General features: G+C 63.2%; 1 protein-coding gene across 2 annotated transcripts; it reads right to left on the reverse strand.

Moving 5' to 3' along the window:
• Positions 1-846: 846 nt before the first annotated feature.
• On the reverse strand, positions 847-24,070 carry DEAF1 (DEAF1 transcription factor). Of its 2 annotated transcripts, XM_046015139.1 has the most exons (13): positions 23,643-24,070; positions 21,607-21,704; positions 19,820-19,949; positions 19,171-19,317; positions 18,520-18,659; positions 17,672-17,737; positions 14,197-14,323; positions 13,499-13,627; positions 13,008-13,136; positions 11,538-11,785; positions 4,853-4,942; positions 1,565-1,679; positions 847-1,291 (listed from the first exon to the last, which is right to left on the reverse strand). In XM_046015139.1, the coding sequence occupies exons 1-13, from the start codon at positions 23,929-23,931 to the stop codon at positions 1,215-1,217; spliced, it is 1,785 nt and encodes a 594-aa protein (XP_045871095.1). In that variant the 5' UTR covers positions 23,932-24,070; the 3' UTR covers positions 847-1,214. The 2 variants fall into 2 exon arrangements, with proteins under 2 accessions (XP_045871095.1, XP_045871097.1); XM_046015141.1 differs by lacking the exon at positions 1,565-1,679.
• Positions 24,071-24,075: the final 5 nt, after the last annotated feature.

Consider the following 24,075-nt stretch of genomic DNA (forward strand, 5'->3'; position numbering starts at 1 on the left):
GGGCCAGGCCCGCCCTGCCCCAGGGACGCAGCTCAGGGGGAAGCGGCGGCTTCTGTGACTCCCACGCTCACGCCCCTGCCCGTCACCGCTGTGGCCGCCCCTCAGCCCGCTCCGGAGTTGGAGCCCGCGTCCCAAAAGCCAAGTCTGCAGGGCGCTACGGACGTGGAAGAACTTTCCGGAAGTAAGAATCGGGGCGGGGGGGTGCAGGGCTGGGGATGGTCTTCCACGCCCTCGCAGGCCTGAGCACACACGGCTCCCAGAAACCGCGGGACGTCCCCACAGGCGGGTCTTAGCCCCGGCGGCCGGCGGGCTCGCCAGGGCACAGCCGACGCAGTCTCCGCTGGCGCAGGGAAGCCTCTGAGCCTCGGGAGTGCAGCGAAAATGGGGACGGCAGGCCACGGGTTCCAGGGCCACAAGGGCATTTCTGGAAACCCACAGAAGCTTCCAGAACGCAGGTGACAGTTCCTCAGGCACCACTCCTGGTCAGCGGGGGGAGGCAGGTCCTGTTTCCAGGGCAGCCGAGCCTGACACCCCAGGCGCTGGACCCTGGGACCCCTCTGCCCTCTGCCCCTCAGAGCAGGCGGCGGGAAGCAAGGCTGGCCTCCCCTCTGAGCGGTCAGGGCTCTCGGGGTGGAGCCTCGCGCTGGAGCAGAGAGGAAGGAACCGGGGCCGCGTCGCCGGAGAGACGGGACAGGAGGGGCCCCGGGCCTGGGGCAGCACCCGCCCGGCGCTCGGGCCTCTGTGGGGTGAACGCCGCGGCCTGGCCTCACCGCTGCCCCGCGCAGTCGGGAGAGACGAAACTGGGGCCCACACACCTCCGGGGCACCTGGGAAGCTGGAGTCACCGTCCCGGGGGGGCAGGGAGGTCACCTTTATTGACAGACACAAGTTATGTACACATGTGTGACCACACACGTCACACCTGTGGGTAAGACCAGGAGCTCGCGATCCGGGATAAAAACAGCACCGAGAGAAGGCGCCAAGGGCCCGGGGCCTGCGTCCACCAGCCGCCGCCCCGACCTCCCTCAGGACTTCTGGGTGGCGGGAGCTCGTTTCTGAGGGCACAGGTCACTTAGAGTCTGTTAACAACTTGACCAGCAAGTGTTTTCACCTTCTCCTCAACGTCCCCTGAGGTCCCCAAGCCCCGGCAGCGCCATGGCACCAAGGCGGGGGCAACCCGGGGAGCCTCACACGGTGACTTTCTCCATCACGCTGTCAGTGACGTGGACTTCGTCCGCCTGGACAGTGACGGCTGCCGACTGACCGCACAGGTGCTGGTGGTCCTTCCAGTCCTGAAAGGAGAGCAGACCCCCCCGTCACCACGAGCGGCCGCCTCGCCGCGCCGTGGGGGCAGGGCCTGGGGCCGGGGCCGCCCCGACATGCAGCCTCTGCCTCGGCCCAGCCCTGCTGCCGGCTCACTGCTGCCTGCTGCCTGCCTGCTGCCCCAGACTCCTGGGCGAGCCTGACACACACCGAGACCCAGGAGCACGTCTGCACTCGGCCCCTCCTGCCTTCCAGAGAGACGCGCAGAAGAAATGCTCGTGTGTACGAGGAAACTTTCCTACCTGATGCCGTTGCCCACAGTTTTATTTGCAACCCGAAGAGAGGAAAGCTGGAGCCACGAGTCCACAGAACGGTTTGGTGGCGCTGGCCCGCGGGAAGATTGGGGCCGCGACCAGCCTGCGGCGGGCAGAAAGCGAGCTGAGCTCGGGCAAGGCGGGAGCCGTGCGCAGGCCGTGTGCAGCCGCCTCTCGGCCCGGATGGGCTTGCAGGAGGCTTGGCGGCCAGGCCAGCGAGCGCGTTCGTCAAGGCAGACGTAACCCTAGACGAGGTTAGCGTCTGATTCGAAAGGGACAGGACACGAATGACTCTAAACACACTCAGGGAAACGCGCCCCCGCACCTGACAGGGGGTTCCTAGGACGGCAGAACTGCCATCTTGGTGCTGTCCCACGTTCTCCAAATTTCCTACAGCAAGTGCGCCCTGTTTCTACAATAAAATAGTAACGTTTAAAAGCATTATATCAGGGCGCCTGGGTGGCTCAGTCATTAAGCGTCTCCCTTTGGCTCAGGTCATGATCCCAGGGTCCTGTTGCGGGGGGGGGGGGGTCCTTGCACGGCAGGAAGCCTGCTTCTCCCTCTGCCTGCCGCTCCCCCTGCTCGTGCTCTCTCTCTCGTTGTCTCTCTCTCTCTGTCAAATAAATAAGGAAAATCTTTTTTTTTAAGACTTTATTTATTTATTTATTTGACAGACAGATCACAAGGAAACAGAGAGGCAGGCAGGGGTGGGGGGGAGGCAGGCAGGGGTTGGGGGGAAGCAGGCTCCCGCGGAGCAGAGAGCCCGATGCAGGGCTCGATCCCAGGACCCTGGGATCATGACCTGGCCGAAGGCAGAGGCTTTAACCCACTGAACCACCCAGGCACCCCAATAAGGAAAATTTTTAATAAAATAAAATAAAATCGTTATATCCAAAAAATGGAAGTCCAACTTGGAATCACCTAAAATAAACTCCGTAAACCCACACACCGTGTGAGCCCTCCCAGGCTGGCGTCAGGTCCGCAGAATCTGACGCCCTACACGACAGTGAACTCAACATGCGTCACGGCAGCAAATGGGACGGCGGGAATCATATGTGTTTTAAGAGAAAACAGGAAACTGGCAAAAGTTCTGAGACCCAATGCCCAAGCGCGATCTCCGCTAAAGACCTTTGCCCTGCAAGCGACACCAGTGAGAAAGTGAGCCGACAAGTCGCAGGCCGGGAGGAAGCATGTGTCCAGGAGTCCGAGGAAGGACCGCGTCCAGGGTGTCCGCAGAGCCCTCCGCGCACAGATGTCTCCCCCAGAAAGACGCACCAACACCCAACGTGGGAGAGGACGCATGGCTGCCCAGTAACGGGGGAGGGTCCTCAGCGACCCCAGTTACTGAGGGGCTTGTTGCAGATTAACGCGCCCTGGGGCACCGCCGGACCCAGCCCAGACGGCCACAGTCTGCCGCACGGCACTCAGTATGGGAAAGCAGTTGGGAACTTGTCAGCAAAGCTAAACTCAAACTTACAGAGGACCCAGCAACCCCGCACCACTGTGTCCAGCTGGACGTGCGGTCACGTGCCACCCGAGAAGGCACACCACAGGGGCAGGAACTGGCGACGACGCGTGCCCCTGGCTCGGGAGCAGAGGCGTGCGTACCTCACAGCGGACGGGCCAGGCAACCACATGGAGCCGAGAAGCCAGAGGCCGAGACCATGCAGCCCAGGACTGTGGGCACTGAGCTGCGCACAGAACGCACCTCTACGCACAGACTAGAACCGTGGGGGCCGCGGGGTCTTCCCAGGGTGGCGGACGGTTCTGGAGGGGCACTCTGTCCGCACCGGTGCGGTGTGCATTTTGAGAAATCCCTCGATTACACCTGAAAAGGGGCGAGTTCTGCGGTGTGGCCGTCACCTGTCCACGAAGGTGCACCCCGCACGCGGGCATGGGACGCCGGAAGGACGCCGTCTGAGAGCTGAAATCCACAAGGGTCCCGCCCGGGGCCGCCGGGCCGCACCAACCCCCATCACCCGTTCTCGGGGCACAGAGAACCCGTGGCGGCCCTTCTGGTGGGACCTGAGGTCGGCATCTCCAGCCGACTACGAGGGGCTCGGGTTCCCGAGCCCTCATACCCCATCCAGAGTTCATTTTGGGTCCAGCATGAGACATACAGTTTTACATTTTCTATCAACTTGCAGAAATAAAAGCATGTTTTCGTCCACACAACACGTCACGGGGCACAGCGAAGGCGGCCCGTGGAGCAGGGAATCTGTCAACAAGCCGCCCCTCGGAACCGCCTCCCCATTCGCAGACAGAGGCCCCGGACCCTAGTTTACCTCCAGACAAGATCTGGTCTGAAAGAATCCCACCAAGAAATAAAGCCACAGACCCTCCCCCACAGGCCCCCGCTCAGGGTAGATGGTGGAGACCAGCCCAGGGCCCCGCGCCCTCCCTGACCCACTGGCCAGGTCTCCTGCTCAGTCCTGGGCACAGGCTCCCACCCTACGGTGCCCGGTGAACCCTGCCTCCGTCTCAGTGCACGGCCTGCTGACAACCACGTCAGGGAAATGCAGACGGACGGACAGACGGGAGGCAGGTCCCGCCCCCACAGACGCAGCTACAGGCCACCAAGCCCTTGGCAGCAAAACGTCCTGGTGCACCGTGGGGGCCTCGGGCAGGTCTCCCTGGCCCGGCGGGATGGGATGGGCGAACCCGGCCCTCCCCCCGGGGCCAAGGCCTCTGCCTCGTGAGGGCCTCAGGCTCCCACACACCCGGCGCCCACGCCCCCTCCGGCCCAGCACCGCCACCCGGGCCACAGACTCACTGGGCCACGGAGAGCTTCGAAGAGCCACCGAGCGGCAAGCGCCCTGGCGGGGGACAGCGGTGCCGGCCCACACACGTCCACCTCCTGAAGGCAGCAGAAGGCGACGCTAACGGCTCCATTTGCCGCCGCTCGTCCGCACAACACGACGCCTCCTCGGCTCTGCCAAGTCATGTTGACACCGAGAGGGAACGACACCGTGGTCGCCGTGCGGCTCGGCTCCTTCCCGAGTCCGCAGGAGGAGCTGCGAACACGTGCTCCCGCAGCCACGACCAGAAATGCCCCTGCGCCCCGCAAGTAGAGACGCGGGCAGGGCCACCTGCTGGGACCCACACTCCAGGGCCCAGGGCCAGGAAGCGTGGACTGTGGAGCCTCAGGTCTGGGAACCCCCACGGTACTCGCCACGGGCGGCTCTTCGGGGCTTTCGTGGGGCCCACAGACCCTGGGCAAACAGCAGCCAGGGCGGGCGGGGGCCGGGCCTCCTGGAAGGGGCGGTGGGCACGCACCTTGCGCTGGCAGAAGGTCGAGCAGTAGTTCACTTTGTGGCAGCCGGTGCACTCGCTCAGGGCCTCCCGGCCGCAGTTGACACAGGACTGCTGCAAGAAGGACACAGGCCGGTCAGGGTCACTGGTCGCCTCCCGCCCGTCCGCGCTCTGACACGTGTCCTCACCCCAACTGGTGCCCAGACGCACGTCCCCATCACGCCCACAGCCAGCTCCTTCTCTCTACCCACGACAGACACGGACACGGCAACGTGCTGCCTTTCCTGGAGCCCGGGGAAGTGCGTCGGCACCAAGTGAGCAGAGGAAGCCAGCCCGGGAGCAACGTCCTTCGCTGCCGACTGCCGACGGCCCTCAGTCGTGGCCGACGCTGCCCGTGCCCGTGGACCCCCGGGCTGCGCCTGAGTGGCCGGGAGCGCGCTGGGCCCCCACCCTGCACCCCGTCCCCAGCAGCTGTCCACTGCCCAGCCTGGGCCGCCCCACCAGCTCGGCCAGTCTCCATGTCCGTGGAGACACACGCTGCGTGCGCTCTCCCCGAATCCCGTGACCGGAGCTTTGCCTTGGAACTAAGTGAGGACTTCACGCAGGTAAGTGACCTGCCCCGGCATGGAGACAGGTGCCAGGCACAGGCCGGGACACCGGGTCTGCAGAGGCCAGAGAACACGAGAGTGTCCCAGCGACGCGGACCGCAAGCGAGGGCCTGTGCGCGCGGGGCGGTGGGTCAGGCTGTGGGCAGCGCCCACGGAAGGCAGACGCGCCTGCGGGGGCCTGGGGGCCGGCTCTGTGTGGTGAGTGGCCGCAGGCGGCCTGCCACAGGGCTCCGTTCTGAACGTCAGCTTCCTTCCTCACAAGCTACCCTGTTTTCCACGTCTAACGCTCTTCCTCTTCCACGCATGAAACCACCCGGGGCGCGGCTCGCTCCCGGAGGCAGGAGCCATAGCAGAAACCCACGCGGTTCACTCGGTTTGCCCCCTGCCTCTGCTTTACGGGAAAACATGCAAAGGGAAGAAGAAAAGACTGTCTAGAGGCACGTACGGAAATTTCTCCAGGAAGGGCAAGGGCTTCCCAGAGCTCGTGGCCCTGAGTGGAAGCGGAGGTGCGGCTGGGCGTGAGGCCCTCCCAGGTAGAGGCTCGCTGGGAGCGCACGCCCGGGGGAGCCTCACCCCCGTGCCCGGGGAGGCTTCACGCAGGAGCAGGCGGGCTCCGAGTCCTCCCGCGTCTGTCTCTGCAGGGAGCACGTGCTCTCCCGGACCTCCCGGGTTCGCGCTCCAAGCGCCCAGTGGTGTCTACGGGAAGCAGAGACTCCGAACGGAATCAAAGCATCACAATCAATAGCCGGCCGGGACTGACGCCTCCAGCGCAGGGGAGCGCTCCGCATCTCCGCCCGCCCCACGACCGGGGTGAAGTATTTGTTAACAGAAACCACACTGCGGTTCGCACCAGTCCGCCGCCTCAGCTGCAGGTACAGGGACGGACGGACACGTACAGAAACACCGACAGCGGTCTGTACACGCGGGTTGTGAGCACACGCGGCTCCGTCTGTCCACCAAGGGGCCCAGAAGCTACGACGCCCCAGTGGCGACGAGCACACCGGCCCCCGCAACTCGGCTCCCCAGACCATCCTCCAGGGAGGGAACCAGGGCTCCTGGACGAGAGGCTGATTCCAGGCCTGGGGAAGGGGAGGCCAAGCTAGGTCTGGGGGGTCACCAGAGGGGCCAGGAGCCAAGTGAGAGCGCCCAGCAGGCAGAGGGGCAAGCGCGTGAGCAGAGGAAGGAGCGGGTGCAGGCACAACCGGACGGAAGGCGCCCAGCCACGAGCCATCCCGATGTGAACAAATGGACAGAAAACGAGTCTCTAGCGCACAAGAACTCCACCGACGCCCTGCCGTGCCCCGCCGGGCGGGAGGAGGAACCCCTGAGCGTCCGCTGCCTGTGACCTGCCCCCCCAGCACCCAAGCCGAGCCTTGCGGTCTTGGGTCCTCCCGGGTGAGACCAGGCCTGAGGGCAGGCCGTGAGGGAGGGGTGCCCCGACGACAGCAGGAGCGCCCGTGCCCTGAGGGGAGCCCACGACGAGCACGTGAGGTCCGCAGCCTGGAAGAGGCCCTCAAGGGCCCGAACCCACAAGCCGGCGGGTACCCCGATGCGACCCTGGCCCAGGGGACTGTCCGGGCCCCAGGTGCCCGCGCGCCCCCGTCCACTGGCACTTCTGTGCCGCGCCAAGTGTGGCTCTTCGAACTACGGACGAGCAGCATGAGGCGGGGGCACGGCAGGGCCATCAGCCAGGAGCACCACGGCTGGCCCCAGTCGGGGCCCAGGACCCCGAAGTCGCGGGCCAGCTTCTGCTGGACCCCATGACCCTGACAGGGAAGGGTCTGCTCTTCTGCCCATCCAATCGCTGTGGAGCTGATCACAGACACGCAAACCAGCCACGGAGAAAACTGCGAACGTGGGAATCGTCTCACCCGGGCCGAGTCTGCTTTTCTCCTTTGCAGTCGCGGACGAAAGTCCGGCGGGCGGTCCGGGGCCTGCCGCCCTCGGCAGCGACAGCCACGTTCTTGCTCAGGGAGCCCCCGAGGCAGGGTTCTCGGTGTCTTCCTGACCCCTACAGCCCTCACTGCTTGTGTCCCGACCCTCACCCCCGATACTCCTGGGGACATGCTTCGGGACAGGCTGCACCGCAGTCTTTCCCGTCGAGCAGCCGGCAGTGTTGGCTTTTCCAACCCCGAACGTGCCCCCACACCGCAGTCACACCAAAGGACACCCCGTGACGGCACGAAAGCGTGTGTTCTCCGTGGGCGGCGCTCCAGAGAGTTCTGCTTTCACACTGGCACACGTCCAACACTCCTGTCGCCGCCAGTCCTGCCGCAAGAAGACACTTGGCGGTGTCTGCACGAACAGCCTGCGCGGCCCACGGGCCCACCGGGCTCCCCTGCCGTCTCACTGGCCTCTGTCCCCACGCTGTGGCTGCTTCTCGTGGCGGGGACGCCTCCTCTGGGCCTCCCCCTTCACACCAGCTCACGTGGGGGCCTTCCTGCCCTCCCGAACCCCTCCAGGCCCCAGAAGGTCCCTGACACCCTGACACCCTGACGGCGGGCTGTCCGCGGGGCGTGCAGCCGTGAGGTCCCTTACTTCACAAGACCGCAGCACGCGGGCGTGGCCACCACAGGGCCGCAGAGGTCAGACCTGTCGTCCCCGTCCCCCGTGTGCATAATGGAGTCTGCAAGCGCACAGGGCATCACCAGGCCACCCACGGAGCAGGGTTCCATGTGCCGAGGCTGCGCAGTCTCCCCACCTGGTGCCCCTCTCAGGCGCCCGGCTCTCCACAAAATCATTTAAGAACGACACGTCCTGTCCAGGACTCGAGAGAAGAGACAGACACGCCTGTCACAGGTCCAGCTGATTCCACCGCACAGGACACCGACGGGGATGGATGTGCTCAGCGGGGAAGACCCGGGGCCCTTTCACAGAAACGCTGTGTCCTCCCACCCGCGGGATTTTTGAGGATAAAAGCATCTCGTGTCTGTTTCTTGCTTAAAAATACATAAAATTACCAATAAAATCCAAAGCCCCACCTTGGGGGGGGGTGGCTTTACCAATCCAGCCACGGGCAAGAGACTGGCCCCTGTGCCACAGAATTTTCCTAACAGGAGTTCGGCTTTTGGACCCTGAGTGTGAACGGAGAATGCGTGTGCTCTTGCATGGGAGAGGGGACACGCCGGCGGTCCCAGTACTGAGCTCCGCCCCTGGATGTGGCCACAGCCCCAGCACGACGAACACCACCCCACTGTGTCTCCGTGTGCCTTCGAGTCCGTCCCGCTCGTCACTGGAGAATTCTGACCAAGGGGTCAGCTGCAAATTCAATCTGTGACCGAAGAGCCCACGTGAACGAGGGCGGAAAGATCTCAAACCAGAACCCCCTCCCCCGCTCCTTTCCTCGCCAGCTAGAGGCTGAGATTCCTGTGTGGCCGGTGCCACCCGGACCCGTCTGACAGGAGCTGCGTTCACAGGGAGGGGATCCCGGTGCCCCCGGCTGGAGGAGCGCACAGAGTATCCCCAGACGCTAGTCTCCGCAGCACGATACCAGGCTGCGCCCGCCACGAGGCATAGGCCGACCAGGTCCCCCCGGCGCAGGGGGCCCGCAGCTCAGTGGCCGTTCTGAGTAGGAACACGAATGTCTGTTTTCCCGTCTATGCTCCTGTGTATAGCCTCAATTAGCAAAGCGCACACACTGCTCCTTTTCAGTCCCTAGACGCTGCCCGGGCAGCTGGGCAGGGATGTGCCTCTCCTTCCCAGAAGGACGCCGCTGGACAGACGGCAGGAGCAGCCGGGAGCTGGCAGCTGCCCCGTGTGCGGCCTGGGCCACAGGACACTGGGGAGGAGGCTTTCCTTCACAGCTCAGATCCGTTCCTCACCCTTAACTTTTTTTTTTAATCTCTACTTCTTTAAAGATCTTATGTATTTGAGAGACAGACAATGACAGAGACAGCGAGAGTGAGAGCGGGCAGGGCAGGCAGGGGAAGCGCACCGCCCGCGGAGCAGGGAGCCCGATGTGGGGCTCGATCCCAGGACCCCGAGATCATGACCGCAGCCAGACGCACTCAGCCTACTGAGCCCCCAGGCGCCCCTTTCTCCAACCTTTAAAATGATCCCCCAGATCCCTTTTACCTCTGGGGGAAGATCCCAGCAACACCCATTCGGCGCCTGGAGGTACGAGCAGCTGTCCCAGGGGACCCAACGTCACTTTTACCTCTTACAATCACATGGACTTCGCGGGGCTTGAACTCACAACCCTGAGACCGAGACCTGAGCTGAGATCGAGTCAGATGCCTAACTGACCAAACCACCCAGGAGCCCGAGGGTACTTTTTCTAAGCAAACATAAATACCGATTTTAAGATGAGCACAGGGCCTGCAGAGAGACGGCCCCGGCGCAGACAGCGGTGGTCCAGTGGCTGGGTGTCATCATGTCCCCGAGGGGAGGCACAGCACAGGGAGACACTGCCTCCCACCCACTGGGCGGCCTGAGCCTCACTGCCTGTATGACATCAGCACTCCGCCAGGCTTCGGGAGGGAAGGGGGCACGGCGCCCGCGCCACGGCCACACCGTACGCCAACCAGTGCCAGGGCAGAGGCGCGGGGCCCGCGGGGCCGTGAGCACCCACAGCCGCCGACCAGACCGCTGACCACGGGAGAGCGTCTCGGGAAGCGGCCAAGCAGCACCACAGAGCCTCTCACTGAAACGGGGTTCGGTCTGAGACCAACACCAGGAAAAATCTAGAAACTTCTCGAACATTTGAGAACCTACCAGTCATTGATCTTTAGGTAAAGAGATTCAGATTCTTTTTTTCCGCTTTTCTCTTTTTTTATAGAATTCATCATGGATTACACATTACTTTAAAATTACAGTTTTTCAAGAAAATATTTTAAATTTATCTGCTTCTTCAAGGGAGCAACATTTTTCTTCCCTGGGAAAAAACCCTATATTAAGAAATCACTTAAAAAATTAAGATGCCAAGATGGAGAGGAGAAGAGAGTTGGGGGAAACCGGAGGGGGAGATGAACCATGAGAGACTGTGGACTCTGAGGAACTAATAGGGTTTTGGAGGGGAGAGGGGCGGAGGGTCAGGAGGGCCTGCTGCTGGGGATTAGGAGGGCAGGTACTGCATGGAGCACGGTGTGGAGCATAAACAATGAATTCTGGGACACTGAAAAGAAATAAAAAAAATTAAGAACCCAGGGGCGCCTGGTGGCTTAGCTAGTTACGTGTCTGCCTTCGGCTCAGGTCATGATCCCAGGGTCCTGGGATCGAGCCCCACATCGGGCTCTCTGCTCAGCGGGGGGCCTGCTTCCCCCTCTGCACTGTCCCTGCCCCTGCTTGTGCGTGTGACAGACAGACAGACAGACAGATGAAATCCTTCAAGAAAGCACCACCAGCACCACTTGGCTGGCGGGCTCCCAGCCTCCGCTCTGTCACTGCACACAGACCGCCCCTGCGGCGCCTGCGTCCTCGTGTCCGCGGTGGAGGGAAGACGGGCCCCCTGCAACGGAAAGGCCGTGCGAGAAAAGCCAAAGGGGCTGAGCCTTCTCTGTGCTGCAGCGACTGGCTGCTGTGAGAAAGCGCTCTGTCCCAAGGCCCCATGAGCCCTGAGCCACGCTTGGGATCTTACTTCTGAAGAACATGATGGAAGCTATAAGGGAAACGCCCACAACGGTGCCCAAGGGGCCAAGGAGGCAGTCTCCACAGGGCACTGAGGTGGAGGCGAGGGGCTAGGACGGGAAAGGGGGTAGAAATGGGAAAGCCACATGCCTGCCCACCAGCTGCCTCCAAGATAGCCCAGAGGAGGCCTCTGCAAACCGCACAGAGCCAAGACACGTGTTCGCCATGTGCCGACGGTCTGGAAGTGCACACGACGCCTGTCTGTGACAGGTGAGGGTCCAAAACCAAGTACCCATGGGCCAGTGCAGGGCGTCTCTCCCTTTGGAAATCCCATTTACAAGAACAGAAACACCCGAGCAGTGAGAGCGGTCAGCGTCCTCTGAGAAAAGCTTCGTTTGTGAACGATTCTCTGGTCCCGCTCTTCCAGAAAGGTGGGGAACGTAAGCCAACGCAGACAGCGCACAGAGGGCCCCGAGCCGGCGGAAGGCGCAGGGCAGTCAGCCACAGACCGGGCCTTCTGCTCAGCCCAACGTTACCTCTTTCCGCTCTGTCTCTGCCTGGACTCGGGCCTGGGCCACGGCCGCTTCTCGGTAGGAGCTGGCCTGCTTGGCCTGCTCGAACAGCGCCTTCAGCTGCTGCGCCGTACTGAGCAGGGAGTTGACCATCTCTTCCAGGTACAGCCAGCTCCGCTGCTCCGACATTTCCAGCCCGTTGACCACCGTGGGAGACACAGCTTTGGTGGGGGTGGAGGGTGGGACCGCCAAGGCCGGCAGAGAGGTCAACACTGGAACAGTTGGAGAGCAAAATAAAACAGGAAATCAGTACACTTCCTCCATTACGATTTCTCATGTTGGAAATGTGGGGAAAGTGCTGGAAAGTGTGGGAAAGTGGGAAAATGTTGGAAAGTGTGGGGCAACTGACCCCAGGCATAAACACACAGAATGCTCTAGAAGTCGGGGAGACAGTCCTACAGTGACAGCGCCTCACGTAAAGGTCCCGCACGGCACCACGCACAAGCGCCCACGGAGGCCCAGCCCTGTGCGTACAAGGCCGGAAGACAGATGCTCGCGAAGGACAGAGACGATGCCAGAGTGTGCCCCGTGCAGGTGGCCACGGAGCATCCGGGGGCGTGGGGACAAGGACAGCCCGAGGCAGGGCCTCCAGTCGCTCTGCGTGAACACACGAGAGGGAAGAACCAGGGCAGCCCGGCTCCGCCTCTGCTCAGGTCGAGTCCTCCCTGACGTCTGTGATCACACACGGGTCCCGATCAGCGGGTGCGGGCGTCAGGCTCCTCACGGAGGGAGGACGACGTTAGGAAGACGGAAAAGGGGAAACTGGGAGGAACCTGTGGTTTGGACGGGAACTGGATCCTCCACACGCTCGTGAGGGCCTGTGGGCAGGGACACCCCCTGGGCGGCGAGCACCCGCCCTCCAGGACAAAAGCCCCTGCTGGGCCCCACCCGGGAGGTGTGAGCGGGGAGGGGGTGAGGAAGCAAGCGCTGGCGACGGAGAAGGCAGCTCCGAGGGGCTTCCACGCTGCTGCGCGGTCTGTAAAGGCCGAGACGGAACAGGCGCCCCTCCCGCTGGGGTCACGACGCTCCCCGGAACCAAAGCGCCCGGACGGACGCGGCCATGGGAGCCAAGTGCGCAGGGAGCTGAGACATCGAAGCCCAAGGGCACGTGGACACGATGTCGTTATTCGGTTTCAACGCGGAGCGACGCCAACATGGCTCCTTCCACGTTTCGGCGACACGGAGCGCGCCCCTCACAGGCCAGGTGGCGCGAGAGCACCGCCTCCCTTGGCAGGTCCCCGCAATGGCTCGGGCCCCCCGCGGGCCGTGAGCCGCCACGTGGGCTGAGCCCGACCAGACGCGCAGCCACAGACACGGCCGGGGCCGGGACGTCGCCAGCCCCCGCTATAGCGCCTCAGCCGGAAAAACCCAGACAAAACCCGCTTCGCCTCCGGGGTGCGCCTTCATGAGCAACTCGGGGGCTCCCAGACCCACCTATTTTGGGATGAGATGTCGGCAACGCAGCTTCCGGAAACGGTGCGATCTGACAGCTGTCCTGGTAGCCTGGGTAGTGGGGCTCTGGGTGGCCGACCCTGCAGGAGGGCTGCACCCCGGCCTCTTGCACTGTGGGGACAGACGGGACCCGCCAGCCTGCTGACCTGACTGCGGCTGCTCCGGCGCCCGGGAGAGTCGGGGCGGCGGAGACGCTGGAAGCGGGGTACCCGGGCCACGCCGAACCCCCTCGGTGTCTCTCCGGCTTCCAGCCGCCGTCCCCCGCAGCCCTCCCAGCGCTCCCAGGGGCTCGCGATGCGGCCGACAGCAGCGGAGGGCAGACGGGAGCACTTCCTATGACGCCGGAGGACCCGCGTCCCGCAGGCCTGGCCTGCGCCCTCCCATCCCAGGCCTCGGCTCTGGGCTGCCCCCACCATGCCCCAGGTCAGCAGGGGTGACGTGTCCCCGCAGGGCAGGTACTGAGGACAACTCACCCGTGGCTCCCGCGAAGACGTCGCCCTGGGCCGGGCTCTCGGAGATGACGGCCGTCGCCTCCACGGTGGACGCCCGGTCAAAGGTCAGCGCGCCGGAGGTAGTGATCTGTCCTGAGGGGGTCACGGTGACTGGGAAAGCACAAATACGTTTCAGCACCCGGTTCACCCACGGGGCGGGCCCCAGGCGCCTCTGCAAAGGCCGGAAGAGACCAGGGACCCTGGGAGCCGGGGAGGGGACCGGGGCCAACACCCCGCTCGCATCCCAACTGGCCACAGAGGCAGGAAGGGCCTCGGCGGGAGCAAAGCACAAAGCGTAGCCCCCCAAGGGCCGCTCCCCGTGGCCCAACTCCTCCCGACTCTGCCCAGCACCGGCCTGACGCGCGGCCCCCCAGGACAGCCCTGCCCACGCCCTTGGCCCCTGCCGCCCAGCGTGGGCCGCAACCGCGAACTTTCCCTGTCCTCCTGGCCATTCACGGGCCGCGGACGCCGAAACCCAAGAGCCGTCGCTGGGAAGGCGCTCACGCGGACCACCCCGCCGGGGAGCAGCCGCGCTGGGCTGCCTCATGAGGAAATACGTGTGCGGACACAGAGGAGTCTGTGGAGACCCGGGAGGCCCCTGAGGGGGACCCTGCGCTGACCAAGGCCAGCCCCAGGGGTCGGAGGTCGGAGGAGGCGCGGCCCCGCCCGCTCCCACTCACAGGCGGCGGCAGCTGCGGCGGGGAGCAGCGCGATGTTTTTGGGGGGCTCCTTCTTCACAGGGGTCGCGGGCAGCTCGTTCTCCTTCTTGCGCCTTTTGTAGGGGACGAAGAGCCTGACTGGGCCGCTCTGCAGGGAGAGGGGCAGTGAGGGGGAGGACAGTGCCGCCCCCAGCCCCACTGCTGACGCAGCCACCCCCGGCTCGGCTCCCCCCTGCCCCGGAGGCAGGGCGAGACTCATCACAGCCAAGGACAAACCTCTCTTTAGACCCCAGATTCCTTACCGGGACAGAAAAGATACTTTCTAAAAGAATACGTGACTCACACCGTTTGAACAAAACAGGAAGTCTCACCCACACACAGGGTTTTTAGGGTTAGGATAGTGCAAGGAGACTAAGCAAAGGCCGACCAAGTGAAGGAGACAGGAGAGCCCCTGCCCAAAACCAGAGAGGATTCCAGCGGGGGGGGGGGGGGAGGCCCTGTGGTCGCCAAGTACAGGGGAGACAACACACCAGCAACCACAGAAGCGACGGTGACCAACACGGACCAGATCCGCCGCCGACTGCAGACCCCCAGGGCCACACCTTCTTCCTGGACGGGCAGTGCCCAGGGGTGTGAGACCTTTAGGAGCGGACGCAGGCCCTCTGCCGCCGACCCCACCACTCAATCTTTCACCCAGGCCTTCTGGCTTTCAATTCTAGAATCTCCACTGCAGCTTTTTCGTGATTCCCGTCTCGCTCCCCCGCCCCCCCCGCTCCCGCTCCGCACGGGGCACACGTGAAGGCCGGACCCCCAGCCGCTGTTTCTGCAGTAAGTGTGGCCACGGGGATCGGGGTGTGCGTGCCCTGGGGGCCTCGCCTGTAAGAAACCAGTGCAGGGGTGAGGCCCCCCGGCCAGTCTGTGGTGCTCTGCGGTGGCCGCCGAGGCGACTGAGACACGGGCCGTGGATTCTCCAGATGCGTCCCTGGTTCTGAGAACACCGACGGTACCAGGGGCCTCTGTCCCAGGACATCCCCGCCGCGTCTGCCGCACCTTTTCTTCTGCGCGGCTCGCACTCTCCGTTTGTGTGTCTTACAGCTTTTTCTCGAAGACTGGACGTTTTAGGGGTGCACTCTAGCGACACTGAGACCGAGCCCCTCTCTGCGGGGCGTCCTGCTGCTGCCCACGGGCTTGGGGATCAGGCTATGCCCCGGCGGAGTCCACGGTGGAGTCCCACCCAGAGGTCACGACAGGGGAGTCACACAGGGGAGTCCCATGGTGGGGGAGTCCCACCTGCAGAGTCTCACGGTGGAGTCACACTGCGGGGGGGCCACACCCCGGCTCCCACAACGCCCAGAGCATAAACTGCTCCACCGCCGGATCCCAAGTGTGTGAGGGCTCCTTCATGGGGAGTTTTCAAGACCATCTTTGGGGCCTGTTCTCATCCCAGGACTCTTCTGCCGTTTTCCCTGGTCCTCTGGTTAGGGCTCTGCCTGCCTCCTCCTCGGGGCTCATGTCCACACGGCCCTGCTCCGGAGGCGGGGCAGGAAGGGTCGCACATCTGTCAGGGCGACGGCCCTGCTTTAGCAGCAGGGCTCTGGGCAGGGGCAGTCTCTGGTCTCGGCCTGCTTCCCGTGGCATGACCCCCACGCCAGGAGCGAGCTGGGGGACACTGGGGCACGGTGTTCCTGCCTGGCCGCTCCTGGGGGGAGCCTCTGCCCTCTGGGAGAGGCTGGGTGCGGGAAGGGAACCCCGATCTCCCGGGCATGGTTGCCCAGAGTTTAGTTTCTGCAACTCAGAGCCCGGCCTGGGCCCGTGAAGTGCTGCTGTCCTTCCGGTCCTGGTCGCGGTGCAGAGGGGAGAGGGAGTGAGGCTCCCTGCACACGGCACTGCAGGGAAGCAGGCAGGGGGTGTGCGGGGCTCGTCACACTACTGTCCCTGAAGGGGACGCCGGAGCGTTAGCATTTACGAGTCCCAGTCACCAAGTTTTAGTTTACGATCGTGCCCTCGGTTTCCCATCCGAGAAACCCCAGGCCTAAGGCTCTCCCGTTTTCTTCCACACACGTCAGATCTGTTTCGGATAAATCTGGATCGAGCTGCATTTTGGAGTCACTTGCACATGAAGCGCAGGGGTGAGGCCAAGGCGTGTCCCCAGCACACGGCGTCTGGCTGGGCCAGCTGCACACACGGGGGCGCACCGAGCCTCTGGCGTCGCCGAGGTGGTACGTCTTCGTGACGGCAGCTGTGGGACAGGGCTGACCCAGCCTGTGCTGGGGCTCCTCCCGCGTCAGTCGTCTTCTCAAAACTGCGTCGGCCGTCCTGTGTCCTGTGCCTTTCCAGACACGTTTCCAAGTCAGCTCGTCTGAAGCGCCAGGGCCCCGCAGGGATGGTGGCGGGAACCGCCGGAACCTACAGCACCGAGGGGAGCCGGCGCTTTCCGCGCTGTCCTCCACCCACGGGCCTGGTACGCCTGTCCCGGCTGCCCCCCGGGTCCTCTCGACGGCATTTTCTAGGTTTTCCATACACGGACTCGGTACACGTTCTCTTGGGTTCACGCCGTTTCAACATCGCAGAGTAACCGCAAACAGTTCTACCAAGTGGTCTGAACTCCCCAACGGAAGGTATTTCCTCCCACCGCCCTTTCTCCCTACAAGGTTCCCCGGAATCTCACCACTTCTCCAGGCGAACTGCAAATTCATTTAATTTTCACAAAAGTATCCCATTGTTGATTCCACCAGAATCACATCTAGTCAATACAGGACAATACTTAGTTTTCCACCCAAGGGGGTGACGTCTCTTCAATTAAGTGTTCTTTCATATCTTCTAATAATTAAGGAGATGAGTAATCAAAATAAAGTCAGGAAATCTCATGAAGCAGCTTTTAAAATCTGAAAATATTTTAAAGTAGACTTCAACACTAAGGAAGACTGAACACTGGGACAGTCATACGAGTCAGTACCACGCTTTAGAGAGCCATACAGCAACATCCGCTAAAATCAATGAAAAACAGCTACCCTTTTCGAAACAAGGATTCAGGATAAAAAAATATTTAAAATAAAAAAAAGGATAAAAAAGCTCCTTTAAAATAACTTCAACAGTAGTTTTAAGACGTGACGTTGAAACACGTAGAACATAAAGCAGCGCACGTACACGTCTCATAACCACAGAAGGAAAGCGTGCGTCTGGTTTGGGGGTAAGATGGTGACGTCATAGGCGCTTTCTACCGTTTGGACAAGTCCCCTTCCATGTGCTTTGACCACCGTGCGGGGCCAGCCTCGTGCACCACCCGAGGCATCAGAGCAACATCTGAGAAGCAGAATTTGGGTGAGACACGGCCAACAACCCCTAGCTAGGCTGCGGGGCGCGAGGGACCCAAGGACACACGGCCCGAGACCTGGACAGGACAGGCACGCAAGCAGGGAGCTGAGGATCGGAAGTGCCGGTGAGCAGACAGAGCCGCTGAGCGAGCCTGGTGCCTGGTCACTTCCCGGCGACTCACCAAGGTCATGTCGTCACAGCACGCGGCGCAGGTGCAAGACGCAGCATGAGGGTTCAGGATCCCGTCCTGAAATTCAGAGAGCCCCGCGGTGTGTGAGAAAGTCGGCCTTCCGCGCAAACCACCGCCAGAGAGGGGCAGCCGGCTCTGCCGCGGGTCTGACACTCGTGGGTTAAAGTCCTGTCACGCCCACAAACTTCTCTCCCCCACACGTCTATACGAGGCCATTACCAGGGGCAGGATCCACTGTGTCCCCTCCAGAAAGTGAAAAGATTCTACGGGCATTCTTTCCTTCTTTTTTTTTTTTTAAGATTTTATCCATTTGTTTGTCAGAGACGGGAGAGAGAGTACAAGCAAGGGGAGGGGCAGAGGGAGAAGGAGGCTGTCCGCTGAGCAGGGAGCCCGACGCAGAACCTGATCCTGGGATCAGGACCTGAGCCGAAGGCGGCTGCCCAACGGACTGAGCCTCCCAGGCGGCCGGGGGCATCACTTCTTGACCAACACCCAAAGCGCTCCGCAGCAAGCTGACCAAAGCAGTCAGCGGCCTCCCCTCACGTGATGAGTACACGGAGGCAGAAGGAAGCTGGGCTTCCAAAGAGGGCCTGAGCCTCCACCGGACCGCCCACGGCAAGTCATGCTCCTGCCCGAATCGTCGCCGCCCTGCGTGAAGCCCCCGCAAAACGAGCCTGGGGGCCTGGCCCAGCGCCACACGTCCCGGGGGCAGAGGACCCACAGCCCGACCACATGCCTGCATTCTGCGGCCCCCACGGGGCGCGGCGGCCCAGGGAAGCCCCCCCCCCAGCCCCGGGAGGCGCTGCCCCGCGCCCTGGCCCTCGGCGTGGACACGGCACCTGAATGAGGCACTGCAGCGGGCGGCCGGCGTAGCGGATGCTCCTCTTCCAGTCCTTACTGCTGGCCCTGCCCGCCATGGCCTCGAACTCGGTGGGGCTATACCAGTTCTCCCCCTGCTTAATGCAGCGGCCCCGGCCTCCTGAAACGACAGCGGGGCCGGCGGAGTGAAGGCACTGGCCACCCGCAGCACCCCGGCCGGCCGACAGCAGCCCGGTCCTCCTGCTCACCTCCCCCCCGCCCCAGGCCTGCGTGATCCCGCCCTCCGCGGACGCCCCCACCACGAACCCGCACCTGCAGACGGCGCCTGCTCTCTCTGCGCACCGCCCGCGCACACCACAAGCCCCCCATGGTCTCAGGAGGAGCTCATGGCATCCGCCCCGCTCCCAGAATGGGGGAGAGTCCCCATCGCCTGCGGGTCCCCATCCCGACCCGGGAACTTAGGGAGCTCATTCCAGTCCTGCCTGTCCCCTGGCTTTCCCTCGTCCGCGGATCACCACGTCCTCTCCATGTGCCCCCACCACGCCCCAGACCTGTCACGGCCTCAGCTCTAGAGCCCAGGGCCGAGAGCCTGGCCGGCCCTGCTGGGCCCGCGCTGGGCAGGGACTGCGGGGGGTAAGCGTGTGCCGCAGCCCAGGCCGCACGCCCCTCACCTGAGCCCAGCCGACTCTTGAACAACGTGCCACTGATGTTCCGGCACCGCACGGGCAGCTCGCTGTCATACACCGACGGGTCCCAGTTGTACTTGGTGACCCCTCTTTCCTGGCCGGGAGCTGCAGGACTTGGAGGGCACTGAGGGCCTTGGGCAAAGGAGGCATTTGGAAAGTAAGAGACGCGGGGCGCACCCAGCCTACCTGGAAAGGCACGAGCACCTCCTGGGCTCTAACGGCGGGTTCACCCGCTCCCACCCGGACACGGCAGCATGGCCCCCTTCCACCCGGGGCAGCTCCTTGTCAGCCTGGAAAAGCCCATGTCCTCTACTCAAAGGCATTTCTGTTCCAAGTTTACAAGACTAACTAAGCCAGGGGCGCCTGGGTGGCTCAGTGGGTTAAAGCCTCTGCCTTTGGCTCAGGTCATGATCTCAGGGTCCTGGGATCGAGCCCCACATCGGGCTCTCTGCTCCGCAGGGAGCCTGCTTCTTCCTCTCTCTCTGCCTGCCTCTCTGCCTAGTTGTGATTTCTGTCAAATAAATAAAAATAAAAAAATTTAAAAAAAAAGACTAACTAAGCCAATCCCAGAGGGAACTTGGCGCGCGCTCAGATGCGTTCTGCCCCGGGGGCCTGGAGTGGGGACGGGCAGCACCTGGGGTGAGCGGAGCAGCGGGCCCCTTCAGCCCGGCCGTCTCCACGATGCTCCCGTCTGTGTGCACGACGATCAGCGTGGCCTTCTCGGTGTTCAGGCTGTCCCCGATCTGCAGCGCTGTCCTGCCAGACTGGGGACAGAACATCCCTGAGTCGTCTCAGACAACAGCTACAGGGCCTGGCCCCTGGTCCTTGCGAACCACCACAACAAGGGCACCCCACTGGACTTGAGGTGCCCCTAAGACCCTAAACACAGGGCCAAGCACAAGAAGGGCCATGCTCTGTTGGGGAGGCCCTGTGCAAACACTCACCACCACCTGCCGAAGGGAAAGAATGAGCATGTCCCATAAAGACACCCTGGAAACAGCAAGTGCCCTCCCGTCTACCTGAGCGGCCTCTGCACGTTCCCAGGTCTCTAGGGAGGGTCCCGAGAGACCAAGCACACAATCACACCCGGGGTCTGGCACGGGTCTCCCTTCTCCCAGCCATGCCCACGCTCAGCTCTGCCGACGGCCACTGTACACCAGGACCCCCCAGCGCACCACTTACACACCTGGCCACGGTGGACGGGGCTACAATCACAGCACCTGCCTCCTCTGGGTCAGCCTGGCCTCATCCTTCAAGCTGCCCTGCTCCCCAGGCGAGCCAGGTGCCCCCTCCTGTCCCTGCTGTCCCTAGGTGCCCGCCTCACAGGGCTCCGGCAAACGGACTCTCAAGGCTTTGCCCCGACAGCCCCGGGGTGGGAGCCACTCACTCCAAGCGACTGGTTCAAACCCAGCACCCGGGCTTCTCGGATGCTTCCGGTGAGAACAGAACCCACGAAGGCAAGTTAAAAAGACCTTCCCTTGGGGCGCCTGGGGGGCTCTGCCTTCAGCTCAGGTCATGACCTCAGGGTCCTGGGATCGAGCCCCACATCGGGCTCTCTGCTCCACGGGGAGCCTGCTTCCCCCCACCCCCTGCCTACTTGTGATCTCTGTCAAACAGATAAACAAAATCAAAATCTTTAAAAAAAAAAAAAAAGGCCTTCCGGTACATCAGGAAATCCCACCAGGAAAGTGAGCAGCAGCTCCCGCCGAGCACACACACCTGCGCACACCCGGGGCCTGGGCTCATACACCTGCAGGGTCACTGTCTTGCTTAAGCACGTCCACATGGCTCGTGTCAGAATCACGGAAGACGGACAACCCTCTGCTGTAAGAGGGAACGTTCCGTGTTCAGCTACGAATCACAGAAACGTTTTCCTCATCGAGACCAACGAGGTACAGAGATACTGGAGGGCTGGCTCCCTTTCGGGTTCCAGCAGGATCACACAGAGTCCACAGGTCCTCCTGTCCTCAGAGCCTGCTGCGACCACCACACCCAGGACGGTCCTCCCTAGCTCCCTGACCCTCTGGCTCCAGGCTCTTCTAGAAAAGCCACAATCTGCTGCTGGAAGGAGAGACCAGTTGGGGGTGTGAAATTATCACCTATTGGCTCGTGTGCATTCTGAATCCCTAAGAAACGAAGCAGGTTCTGAACTCTGGGGTCTGCTCCTGAACTCCGAGCGTGAGTCGGCTGCTTGTCGCCAACGACAGTGACTTTGCATCCACGGATGCAGCGCCCCAGGTGTGTGACCAAGGCTAGAAAGAAACCGTAACTAAGGACCGGGAGACCCGAGCACAGCCTGAGGGCAGGGCACAGCCACATGCCTCCAGGCAGCCAGGGAACCCAGAGCAGACCTCTGGGAGAGCCAGCCTCGGGGAAGACGTGCTCCGGGGTCCGGGGGAAAGTGCTCGCAGGGCCGCTTACCAGAACGTGTCCCGAGAGAGAGGCAGCATTCGCCACGGACGTGGTGAAGACGTTGTCTGCGGAGGCACCCACGTTGGCCACGGTCACCGTGGTCACCTCTGCAACACAGGGGCCTGACTCAGCACATCATCAGAGCCGGGGGCCTCCCACCTGGACCCCAAAACAGCGTCTCTCCATCGGGTATCTGCGTTTCCAACCAAGGGACTCTCGACACTAAGTGCTCACCCACAACTTCTAGACCGCAGCCTAGGTGACCGCGTCTCAGGAAGAGCGTGAGGAGAGGCTCTTCCAGCATCGGGGCGGAGCCTTTCATTCACAGAGAAAACCGCCCCTGCCACGCTCCCACCGAGCCACCCCTGGGCTGCTTGCTCCCTTTTAGGAGAAAACCACACACCAAGGCTCCACGCCTGCTGTGGTCATCCTGTGACCAGACACCTGCCACGTCACCGACACACAGTTCCCCCTCTTCCCGGCCCCCCTCTCCAGGTCAGCACAGGGCAGGCTCAGGTCCCTTCATTGTCCTCCTCCTCCACCACCCCCTCTCCTGGCCCCTGCCCACTGCAGAGGCTCTCCTTCCCGCTCGGGGGCTGGGTCCCTCCACGCTCCTGGGGCAGCCTCTGGCATGTGGGAAACGCCCACAAACACGGGCTGGAAGAGTCCTGCATCTCCCATCAAGCCAGCGCCCCCCAAACCGCACTGAAACACCTGTCCCCCGTCTGCATCCTGCCCTAGACCACGCCGCAGGAGGGCCGAGGGGATCCCCGCCTGAACACACCGGACTCGGCCAAGCAGCTGTCTGCCCAGAGGAGGTGGCCTCACATCCCGCTGGGTTATTTCCACCTGGAAATGACGTGACCTCAGGCACTTAGAAAAGCAGTAATGCTTTCACGTATGCAAAAACGCGGTAAAGTTCTGCAGGAAAAACAACTCATTTCTCTGAGTCTGTGATGAACGGTATCACATTTCTACTCTGCATCCACAAAAAGTACATGCAAAAACCACACAAAAAAAAGAAAAAAACTTCATGGTCCCAAGTCCCAATAGTAAACCAGTTTAGTGACAAGACCCAAAGACTCTCATAGCCACAAAGCCTTCTCCCCTCGTTCGGGAGGACCCCGAGCAGACCACACCCAGAGCAACGGCTCGGGGGCAGGCAGGACGTGGCCTGCACCTGAGGGCCAGATGAACACCTGGAATGACCAGGACCACCAGGACTGAGGCGGCTGCTGTCCAGTCCCCGAAGCCAGGAGGCTTCCTAGGGGAAAGCGCCTGACAATGTGTGCGGGCCACACGATGGCGCTCTGCCAGGGTTCCCACACACAACTCTGAGTCCCCAACGCCTCCAGGGCCACTGGGGAGCTCCCAGTTAGGCGGGGTCCAACACCTGGGGAAGTCTCTGCCATCTCTGGGTTGGCGGACTGGGAGAGAGACGGCGACACACCGGGACGGCAATCTGAGGAGTCCCAGGATGATGCGCCCAAAGGTCACAGGGCCTCCCAAGCTGGGTAAGCACTGTCTTGTTCCCCAGCTCTCAGGTCAGCCCTGAGCTGGCCCTTAGGATTCCAGGTGACCAGACACAGGCACCCCCAGGCTTCCCTGGGGCAGGAGCCACTCGGATCCCCACTCCCCTAACCCCCAGCCCCCAGGGTCACCAGCGCCAGGGAGAGACAGAGAGGACAGGCAGGGCGAGAGGCAGGTGTGAGGAAGGTTCTGGAAGGAGCACAGAATGCTTCACAGGGGAGAGTGATGCTGGCACACGGTAAAGAGGTGTGGGAGGCAGTTTCCGGGCAGAGTGCGCGGTGCGCGGGCAGGGCCAGCGGCACGGGCCGGCGCGCAGCAATGTCAAGGCGCACGAGGTAGGTGTGAGGCATGCAGGAGGCACGTGGTCGGGGGAGCAGAGGCAGGCGGGGCGCCGGCAATCCCAGCAGGTGTGTGCGGGGCAGGTGCACGCCCAGCAGGTGTGTGAGGGGCAGGTGCGCGCGGGGGCGCAGGTGCGCGGGGCAGGTGCGCGGGAACCGCGGGCGGGCGGCACTTGCCTGCGAAGGCTGCGGCCGCGGCGGCCTCGTCGGGGCCCGGGAGGGCCTCGGCGCCCATGTCCATGTGCCCGGGCTCGGCGGCCATCACCGCCACGGCCGTCACCCGCCGCGTCTCGCGCTCTGCCTCCGAGTCCCCGTCCTCCTCCGAATCCTCGTCCCTGCTGAGCACCGGCTCCTCCGCCTCGCCTCCTGCTGCGGCCGCGGCCGCCGCCGCCACAGCGGCCGCGGCCGCCACCGCCGCCGCCTCGGCCAGGCCCAGCTGCTTGGCGGCCGAGTCCGAGTCCTCCATCCGGACTCCACCGAGCCGGCCCGAAGGCGTCGGCCGGGGCCGCCCGAAGGCCGGGACGGAGCCCGAAGCGCGCCGCGCGAGCAGGGCCGCCCGAGCCGAGCCGAGGCCGCCCGAAGCCGCCAGCCGAGCCGAGCCTGCCCGAAG

The sequence above is a fragment of the Meles meles genome, chromosome 8 (genome assembly GCF_922984935.1).
Source record: "Meles meles chromosome 8, mMelMel3.1 paternal haplotype, whole genome shotgun sequence".
Lineage (NCBI taxonomy): Eukaryota > Metazoa > Chordata > Mammalia > Carnivora > Mustelidae > Meles > Meles meles.